The following is an 11,072-nucleotide window of genomic DNA, read 5'->3' as shown; positions in this document are numbered from 1 at the left end:
TTCTAGTTTGACCTTCCAAATTCAATCTTGATGTTAATTTTTGATTTTTGCTTTTGAAAACACTGCTTCCTCTTTAGTTTTGTATCTCAGGCTTGTCTCACTGCAAAAATATGCATTTGAACTTGATGTCTGATAGTTGAATCTCCATGTACACCTGTCATACAAGCACTATACTCACCAGAGACCCCACATCTCGATGTCAATACAACCCAGCATGTCATACCAATACTACAAAGAGATATCAACATGTATGGTGTGGACAAGGATGCACACTACAAAAGACACTCTTGGATCAGTCATTAGAACTTCTGTTTGCATCCGCACATTTCAGGTCCAATGCTTGCAGGAGTTGGTGCCCACATCTTTTTTTCATACAAACACATGATCGTGATCATGTGTAGTAAGTCTTCTAACCACAATGTATTTGAAGCTCATTACAATCTATACATCATCCTCAGTGAAAGAGCCTGCATTGGTAAACATTAGTCTATGTATATGATGTACTGGCATCTTATTTGTTCTTAAGATGTGAAGCACATTTGATTTCTGCAGTCAACTTTGATTGATTCAAGCTGGGACTTAGTTATACTTTGCTTCACCAAGTTCACCTATGGCCTAATCTATGTAAATGGGGCTTTGTTTTTCACTGACCATGCAATCATGGTGGGAGTTTGAGCTCATTATGAACTTGGTTATCAGTAGACACTGTTGTCAGGTGCTAACAATGATGAGCTCAGATCAGCATCCCAGTTTGGCAGCCCTGAACCCCAGTGAAAACTGACTGTGATGGGAGGTGTTGTGGTGTGACAACCAGTGATTTTGTCAGCAGCTTAGTAGAAAAACATATGAGAGCATCATATGACATGTAGTGAGCAAATCTGCACATTTCAATATATGTGGGGGCAAGATTCCTCATGTCCATAGGTGTTTTTTTAATGTAAAACACATTTGTGCATCTGAATGCACATTCTTGCTCCCCTTGCCAGATGGTTGAAAATATGCACAAATATGCTCGAATAATATTAGGCACTGTAGTAACAGGGGTACAAAAGTGCTACAAAAAGCTCAAAAAAATGGACAACAGCTCAAAAACACAATGGACAGGGACTTGAAAATATTGCAGGAAATGTGTATGTCAGATCATGCAGGAATCTAATAAAGCTGTCCTTTGCAGGCAGATTTGTTCCATGTATTGCTAGTGACCTAGACAATGATTTAGAAAGGTGTCATTTGAGAGAATAGAGGACTTACAAGTGTAGCTGCTTTCTTGTTGTATCCCTATCAGTCAGTGTGAATGAATCAACTTGAATAGAACAAGCAATTATATCACTTGCCTTTCATTGCTCTAGTGTCAGATTCCCACAATAAGCACAAAAACCCTCTATCATCCTGCCAATTTTGATTTGCTTCAGCCAACAAAGAGCACATAGATTACTGCAACCCATCAGTAACATTAAGAACCATGTTGCTCAAGGGGGAGAGAGACTGACTCAGAGGGGCTTGGCCTCAGCTTGTACGCTGTGCCCCTTACCCGAGTATGTGCCCTTCATTTCGTATGAGGTCCGATGATGGTCTGACAAAGTCTGGGGGACTTCTGGAGGCTGGCTACTCTGCTGGAGAGTGCTAGAGGACTTCTGGAGGAGCACGGGAAACGTCCGGAGGAGCGTGGGAGAGTTCTGGAGGAACACAGGAAGTGCTCAGGAGAGTTCCCACTGCAAGGCAATACTTCTACAGGAAACAGGATGGAAGGATAGGAGGTCCGAAGGTCCGGAGGACAGGAGGACAGGATGACAGAGGACAGAAGGACAGGATGTCCAAAGGACAGGAGGACAGGAGGACAGGATGTCTGAGGGTTAGGAGGACGGAATGTCCAAAGGTATGGAGGGCGGAACATCTGAAGGACAGGATGCCCGGAGGTATGAGGGACAGGAGGTCCGGAGGTCTGGAAGGAATAGGGGCTACATCGGACTTTGTCTGATGTAGAAACAAACAGAGGTAGACTACCCTAAGGTAGAGTCAGAGAGACAGGGATTGGACCTAAGTCCAGAAAGAGGGTAAGTGCTGGAAAGGCAGAGCTCCAGCCTAGGGAATCAATCCCTAGGCCTGATGGGCAAGACAGACTCAGGTGGACCAAAGTCCAAGAGAGGATTGGGCAAGTCTAAGTTGATATTCAAACTAAGGAACTACAGGAGTATCTACAGGGGTTATATACTGAACAATATCTGAGGGGATCAGGAACTCGGAGATGAGGACTTGTACAAGGATCAATAAGCAAGATGGAACAGGAGGTAACCGAGAGCTGGAAAGGCAGAGAATGCCTAAATGGGGATAGGTGCAGGATATTGGACAGAGGGTGGGAATGGTCCAGAGATCTGGGGATCCGGAAGGCAGGGCAGAAACAGGACTGAGATATGTGAGGTGGTGGATGTAGTCCAGAATCCGAGAGGAGGTAAAGTCTGGATGTCTTGCTGGACGGAATGTGTGTAGGGTGGACAGGATAGGGAATCCAGGAATAAGTCAGATATGGGGTCCGGAAATAGGTCCGGAAAGCGTGGGAATATGATGGGATCTATGTCTGGCATACGGGATATGACACCTGTTCTACTCTGACAATAAATCACATGCTGATGGTGATTGCCCCTTGGCCAAAGACAAGGTATCAATTTGCCAAATCATTGCAAAGTCTGTCTTTGTGTTAAGGTTGTACTCAAAGGGTAACTGGATCCAAAGGGCTTCGGCCTCAGCTTGTGTGCTGTGCCCCTTACCCAAGTATTGCCCCTTATTTCAGGAAGGCAAGACTAGTGTGTCTGGAAGGTCAGATGAGTAGCGTAACAGATCCAGATGACTTCCAGATGAGGGATAAGTATCGTAAGGCTAATCCGGACGAGTCCAGACTAGAAACTAATGGTAATGGACTGTTGGGGACAGAGGCAGATACAGATAGACTATAGGAATCAATCCTAAGTCTTGGAGGGTGATGAGAGTAGAGGTACTCAAGTCCAGAGGACAGGAATGAGTAGAACTAAGATGATATTTGAACTGAGGTACTACAGAAAGTTACAGGAGGTTATATACTATAGGTATCTAATGGAATGATCAATCAGCAGAGTCTGAGGCTATGTACAAAGCATGTGGATAGTCTATTGGTAAGTAGAAATGGATCACAAATCATGAAATGGAAATGAAACATAGGTAGTGGATCAGGGAGCAGGACAGATATACAGATAACCGAAATACTGGAGTTAGGGGGTTACTGAAAAGAGACGAGCGCTGGTTGTGGATTCAGATGAGTTGTGGACCAGACAGGACGAGTGGACAGATTGAATGACGAGATGTTGGAGGGGGATAAGATGTGGATAGCATCGGAGATAAGATGTGGATCTGAGATGAGATAAGGGTCAGATCTGAGATCCGGATATGCGGATATGACACTTTGAGCACAATCCTGGTTATGAGAACTACTACCCTGATGATCCTGAAAGATTCCATGACTCTACAAACAGCCATATTTCTGGGTGAGTACCCTCCTATTTATTCTTGTACATATGGAAACATATCTCTTTTACAGCCTCAGGAAAAGGTATCGTGAATGCCATGATAAACTACACTTGACAGGTGCCGGTGTCACACCACTTGATGAAACAACTACAGTGAATTTTCATGGTACATATTTTGTTTAATTTTATTTCACTACTGACAAAGTTCACAGTGCAAATCCTAGAGGAGTTCTCCTGGTACAATGACCTTGCTGACATCCTGGGGGGGAACCCAGCAGTGTCCCTCAAGACAATCTCATTGGTCCTAGGGGTGGACCATGCATCCAAGTACTTTTCACTTGTGCAGGCGAGCACTGCTGGTAGTGTGCAGTCCTCTTCAAGCACTCAGTATGGGGGCTATGTGCCTAGTGCCCAGCTCCCTCCTGCCAGTGCTCAATATGGGAGGTATACACCTAGTACACAGCCCCCTCCTCCTAGTGCTCAGTTTGGGGGCTGGGCACCTCCTCCCAGCACTCAGCCTGGCCCCCTGTTACAATCATGTACACCCCTATTCATTTTCTCTCTCTTTACTGTGTATTATGTCACATGTCACATGCTGCCACCACTAGACTTGTCTCTGACTCTTGTGTATTACATCATGATCACTACTGCTGTTGTTAGGTGACCTATTCTTGCTATCGCTTACGCATCCTTTATCTCTGACTCATATCTGTTCTCACGTCTGCCCTAAAGCACCTGTAGTTCACTATATATAGTTCTCTTGTATGCTTTAGTTCTGCACTTTAATCTTACTAGATTTTACCTGAAACATCCTTCGTTTGAGACCTCCAATCTCTTGTTGTCTGAACCATACTTTAAGATAGAAGCACTCCTTCTGTCTTAGCTTACACTGAATGCTTGACTTATTGTCTCACATAGAATCCTGGCAGAGGTCTTAACTCTTATCAAGTTGTCTGTCATTAGAACTACCCTAGTTTATAACACCCCCCTGTGGCTGCCTACAGCAAGTCCAATCTCCCTTCCAGCACTGATTATGGTGGCTACAGTGGCTCAAAAAACTGTCTGCATGTTTTTGCATTTTTTACTATTTATAATATTGTGTGAGAGTACATAAAGACCTCAGTGACATGCTGATACTATATTGTAGTGCCGCTTCAGGGCTTTCGATTGAGTACTACACTGTGAGAATCAGAGGAGATATGGTGGAGATATGAGGCTTACAAAATGATGACTCATGCAGACAGTTTTTTGAGCACATGTCAAAACTATATAAATCATCATTTATGACACCATAACAATCATGCCACCATTAAATAAATTATGAAGTGGTGTCATTATGTCATTTTAAAACCATGTCTAACTATATGAATCAAAATTTCTCATGTGTCATGGTTATATTCACCATGAAAGCCACCTCCCCTGCTCAAAGGGGTAATGTCCTCTCTCTGTCCTATTCTGGCCTCTCTGCTTGTCAAATTCCCTCTAAAGCTGGAGTATGCAAGTCTACTGTGGCCAAGTTCATCAAAGAAAGTCGCACAGACAAGGAAAAATTCTGTGAAGGGTATCCATCCAAGCTCACCTCTACTAATAGGAGGGCTACTATTCAACATATCACTACAGGAAAGGCTGATAATGCTGTCCAGGCCACCTATTGCATCAATTCCACCATCACATCCCCTGTCTCTTCACACACTGTGAGAAATGTTCTCAAGGCAGCTCATCTCAGGTCAGTAACAAAGAAAAAAAGCCTCTCCTCTTTATCACACATAAACAGAGATGACTAACCTTTGCCTTAACCCATCAGAATTGTATTATATGAACTGGAAGCATGTTATATGGTCATACAAGATCAAAATAAATAGGATTGGGTCAGATGGTAAGGTATATGTGTGGAAAAGGAAGGGTGCTAGTCCTCTCTGCATATATGTGATAAAGAGGAGAGGCTCTTTTTCTTTGTTACTGACCTGAGATGAGCTGCCTTGAGAACATTTCTCACAGTGTGTGAAGAGACAGGGGATGTGATGGTGGAATTGATGCAATAGGTGGCCTGGACAGCATTATCAGCCTTTCCTGTAGTGATATGTTGAATAGTAGCCCTCCTATTAGTAGAGGTGAGCTTGGATGGATACCCTTCACAGAATTTTTCCTTGTCTGTGCGACTTTCTTTGATGAACTTGGCCACAGTAGACTTGCATACTCCAGCTTTAGAGGGAATTTGACAAGCAGAGAGGCCAGAATAGGACAGAGAGAGGACATTACCCCTTTGAGCAGGGGAGGTGGCTTTCATGGTGAATATAACCATGACACATGAGAAATTTTGATTCATATAGTTAGACATGGTTTTAAAATGACATAATGACACCACTTCATAATTTATTTAATGGTGGCATGATTGTTATGGTGTCATAAATGATGATTTATATAGTTTTGACATGTGCTCAAAAAACTGTCTGCATGAGTCATCATTTTATAAGCCTTATGTCTCCACCATATCTCCACCAATTCCCACGGTATAGGGCTCAAATGAAAGCCCTGAAGCCATACTACAATGTGCTATAACCATGTCCTTGAGCCATTTGTGAGTTCTCACACAATATCATAGATAGCGAAAAATGTCAAAACATGCAGACAGTTTTTTAAGCCACTGTATGTTGCCCCCTTCCCTCATGTTATGTCATGTAAGTCTTGTTAATACTATGTGCTAAACTTTATGTGCTGTGTGGTTGGTTGTGTGAATTTCCTATCCTTCTTGGTGCTGTGCTCTCAATATGGGCTGTCAAATGAATTTCCTATCCTTCTCAGTGCCATGCTCTCGACACAGGGCTGTCAAATAGTAGGTCCATCAACTTTGCGTGGGAAGCCTGACATGGAGTGCCATCATACAATCTGTCACCAACCACCTGGTTACTATCAGGGGCCTCAAACTGCTCATCTATCATGCCTCTGCCCTGCTGATGGGCCCATGCTACTGTACCAGTGTTCTCATTCTATCCCTAAGCTTCTTCTAACTGCATGATCATGTTGTGGAGTATTAGACAGCATTGAATCCAGTGAACAGCTGTATGAAGGTCATTTTCTGAATGGATATTCCATCAAAGGTCCCTAAGAGATTGAAAGCATCCTTTAAGAGCTGCAAAGGCATGTTCTACATGAACTCAGATCTAAATAAATTTTAAATCAGGAATTAACTGCAACAGAAAAAATACAAACTGAAAAAAGGTGAAAATTAAATGTCCTTTAATTAGCTGTGAGCCTGCCATTGTGGGGTTTCTTGAAAGGGGGGATGCACCAGGGCTCCAGTGGATATGCACTGTCTGCCCAGACCTAGTGGTAATCTGGAAGAAGTGTGGTATGTTCTTGATAAAGGCAAGTGGCCCTGAAAGCATAGGCATCATGAACACTTCCAGGGTGACCAAGAGCATAGTCAACTATAAGAAGATTATGGGGCATGATGATGGCCTATAAATTAAATTAATTACAAACAGGAGACAGACATAAAGGAAACACACCTGACAGCCAAGGGAATATCTTGACTTCCTATCAAAAAAAACTTCACCATGAAAACCAGGTTTCTGATACACATTAATTGTAGAGCCATCCACAGCTAGAATCCTGTTCTGCCACTCAGGGCAAACAGTTTTTGCTGCATACTCCTGAGCATGCTGGAAATCCTCTGAATCAGGAGGAGGGAAACTCATGAATGCATCATGCTAATCAAGCAGTGCAATCATAACATGGTTGGTGCAATTCACAACCAATCCAACACTGATACCTGCCCACTGAGCCACATACTCCACTGATATGGAATTACCATAGTGGCCTGCATGGTTGAGAAAAATGGCAAGTTGGATGGAAACAGGAAGTTGGGGATTGTGTGAGTTGTTGTGAAAGATAGGGTGGTCAGAGATTAAATCCAGGATGTCATCAAAGATTTCAGGCTTGACATGTAGCTTCTGCTGAAATAGGTGGGGGCAATATTCCCCAAAATGCACAAGGAGGTGCAGCTGACTGGCTCGTAGCATAGGCTTAGTAGGGTGGTGAAGTACATGTGTCTTTTCCACCTCATCCTGGAGAGCAGCAATCTGGTCTTGAAGGTGGTTATAATGAGCCATAATATGATTAGCTTCATCACTAGATGAGTTGAAGTCCAATTCAGAAAAGTCAGAAAGGAATGGTGAATGAGGTGAAGAAGGTGTGATAGCCATGATGTTCATGAAGTTGTCAAGTTCCAAATCAGAAAAGGGGCTTGAGAGGGAGTCTGTACTAGAATGGCCATCTTGCACTACATGCTCATAAGTGGCCCTGGCTATTGCAAGTGCAGCCATGTCAAGGTCATGTAGGATCTGTGCTCAGTTGCTGGGATGAGGCATAGTGAGGTTTGAGGGATCAATTCCCCTATTTTTGCACTGGCTGATATGATGTTGCTTACAGCAGAGTTTAAATTTGGAAAGTTCTGGTCAAGTCTGTTTCTAGCCAGCTCATGGCCTAGGTCAAGCCTAGGTGCACCTCATGACTGACATCCACAATGTCAACAACAACCATGGGTGCACCAGCTCCACAGATCTGTGCATCCATCAACAATCTGCCAAACAAATGCACTCTACTTCCACCATCCACACACACCTCAGTTCTTATCCAGGCTCTCATTTGCAACCTCTGCATGAAAGCTTTACTATTGTCATCCTTATTCCACCTTGTTCTCCATCTTCATGGCAGTTTTTATCCAGGCTCTCATTTGCAACCTCCAGCACAAAAGCTTTACTATCATTGTCCTCACTCCACCTTGTTCTCTGTCTTCATGGTGATATGCAGATCTTCATCAAGACCATCACATCAGAGGTGAGTTGTATAACCCTCCTCCTCCTCACTCAACCTCTTACCAACAGTGTCTCATTGTCCAAGCAGCTCAAAGACAGTCACACTCTCTCAGATTACAACATTCAGAGGGAGTCCACCCTTCATTTGGTCTTGCATCTCCATGGAGGCATGCAGATCTTCATGAAGATCCTCATGGGGAAGACCACACTGGAGGTGAGTTGTCCAGCAGTTGTCATCCTCCTTCACCCAGCACTCAGCCTCAGCCTCTTCTCCCCCAGCATGCAGCCTCAGCCTCCTCCCTCTGGTGGTGAGCCTTATTCAGCTCCCTCTGGCACTCCCCACCTATGGCATGCACCCTGATGATCTCACTGGACTTTATGTATATTTTTGCAAATTTATTAATATCCATCAGTTCAAATACAAAGCACCTTGGGGAGGATCTACTTTATCACTACTCCTTACAACTACATATCTCAGATTGCCTACTGTATCTAATTCACTTGTTTTGTGTATCACATCCTTTGAAAATGCACAAGTGTTGTTTTGAACTCTGCTATTGTGCTGATGCACACCAAGTATTATGTGGCTTTTCAGCTGCTGTTTCCTGCAAACTCAACCCGAGTTTAGCAACATTTAGTGAGTTTCCCAAAAGCTACTGTGAGTCCCACTATTGTGGGGATTATATTGTATATGGGCAAGATATGGTAATTCTAATCACATGACTCATTTGGACACTTTTTTGACTTTCTATCCAAATCACAAAATCAGACAATTCACACATGATATTCTTAATGGACATGGTTGTTAAGAACCATATTGCTCAAGGGAGAGAGAGACTGACTCAGAGGGGCTTGGCCTCAGCTCGTATGCTGTGCCCCTTACCTGTGGAAGACTGGAAGAAGGTAGTTTGGTCAGATGAGATAAAAATCAATAGAATGGAGTCAGATGGCTAGGAATATGTGTCAAAAAAGGCAAGGTAATCATTAGGGGAAAGAGAAGTCAAGAATATGCTAAAGTTTGGAAGATGAAGTATGATGGTAGAAGTTGTAGGAGATGAAATGGTGTGGGGATTCTTTGTGAGGCAGAAGGAGGGATGAATGTAGAGCAGTAAATAGGAGTGTCTACTCAGAAGCATGCAGAAGTTAGCAATTGATGAAGAAGACATTATCTTTCAACTGGATAATGACTCCAAGCATACCTCAAAGCTAGCTACAAAATGGCTCAAAGCCCATGATGTTACAACCACGTATGCCCCTATTCATTTTCCCTTCTTTACTGTGTATTATATCACAAGCTGCATGATGCCACCACTAGACTTACCTTGTATTACATCACAATCACCATTGCTGTTGTTAGATGATCTATTCTTACTATCGCTTATGCATCCCTTATCTCTGACTCATTCCATTCTCATGCCTGCCCTAAAGCACAGTAGTTCACTATAAATAGCCCTCCTGTACACTTTAGTTCCTTACTTTAATCTTACTAGGTTTTACCCTGAATATCCTTCGCTTGAGACCTCCAATCTCTTGTTGTCCGAATCGTACTTTAAGTTAAAGGCACTCCCTTTGACTTAGCTTATACCAAACGCTTGACTTATCATCTTGTGTAGAATCTCAACAGAGGTCATTGACTCTTATCGAGTCGTCTGTTGTTAGAACTACCCTAGTTTGTAACACATGATATCAATGTTCTATCATGGCCAGCATAACTATAGCAATAATAGACTTGCTAGGACCAGTTTTGGAAGCAATTTGTCTCATAGGTAAACTAGAGGAGCTGTTAAGGTCATGTGCTCAAGGGAGTTGGATCACAAGGGCTTGGCCTCAGCTCATATGCTGTGCCCCTTTCCTGAGTATGTGCCCTTAATTTCTGGGGGCTGGAGCAGTTGTCCAGAGTTTCTGGGATTTGACTAGGGTAGACAATGGATGTCTGGATCTGAAACGTGAGATAAATCTAACAGACATCCAGAAGTTACCTGGGCAAGTGGATAAGACTAATCCAGACAAAGTCTGGACTACCTTAAGGTAGAGTTGGAAATGTAGTCTAGGATGCAATCCTAAGACTTGGAATATGACAAGAGACTTATCTCAAGTCTGGAGGACACAGGAATGAGCAGGAACTAAGATGATATTTGAACTGGAGTATTTCCGAGAGTTACAGGAGGTTTATATACTGTAGGTATCATATAGGAATCAGTCAGCAAACATAAAGGCTATGTACGAAGCATATGCAGAGTCTACCAGTAAGTAGGACAGATCACAAATAATGAACACCAGAAATGAAATGTATGTAACGGATCAATAATCAAAAGGGAAACATGGTTAACTGGAGTCTGGAGACAGGGGCAGTCTAAAGGAGTTGGGCGCTGATATAGGGTTTGGATTCCAGAAGGGAGATAAAGATAGATCAGATCATTTGAGATCTGGATCTTGGATCCAGATATCCAGAGAAGTGGATTTAGAGTTGAGAGTCTGGAATGGCATATGACAGTATCTCCCCCTTTAGGCTGAACCCTTGAGGCACAGGGGGTTGGAAATGAGGGTCCAGAAGAAATGAATGTGAGATGATGGAGAAGTCGATGGGGGATTCCAGGGGATGGATTTCACAGATATAGTGTTGCCAAAGCATCCTATTTGATTCTTACCCCCCATATTCTTCCATTAGCTTATTCACTATGTCTAGCAACTCTTCCAATCAATCTAACAAGCCCAAAACTGCCAGGAAGGAACTGGAACTGTGTCAGGCCCAGATGAG

At 43.2% G+C, this 11,072-nt stretch overlaps 1 protein-coding gene across 1 annotated transcript; it reads left to right on the top strand.

Moving 5' to 3' along the window:
- Positions 1-8,006: 8,006 nt before the first annotated feature.
- Positions 8,007-8,675, top strand: BJ212DRAFT_1486412 (uncharacterized protein; the record flags this gene model as incomplete). Its single annotated transcript, XM_041341115.1, has 2 exons — positions 8,007-8,336; positions 8,403-8,675. The coding sequence occupies 2 exons, from the start codon at positions 8,007-8,009 to the stop codon at positions 8,673-8,675; spliced, it is 603 nt and encodes a 200-aa protein (XP_041187153.1).
- Positions 8,676-11,072: the final 2,397 nt, after the last annotated feature.

Source organism: Suillus subaureus (assembly GCF_016647635.1).
Source record: "Suillus subaureus strain MN1 chromosome Unknown BJ212scaffold_54, whole genome shotgun sequence".
Classification (NCBI taxonomy): Eukaryota; Fungi; Basidiomycota; class Agaricomycetes; order Boletales; family Suillaceae; genus Suillus; species Suillus subaureus.
Note: the sequence above shows the minus strand (reverse complement) of the source record. Positions and strands in the feature narration are given on the sequence as shown.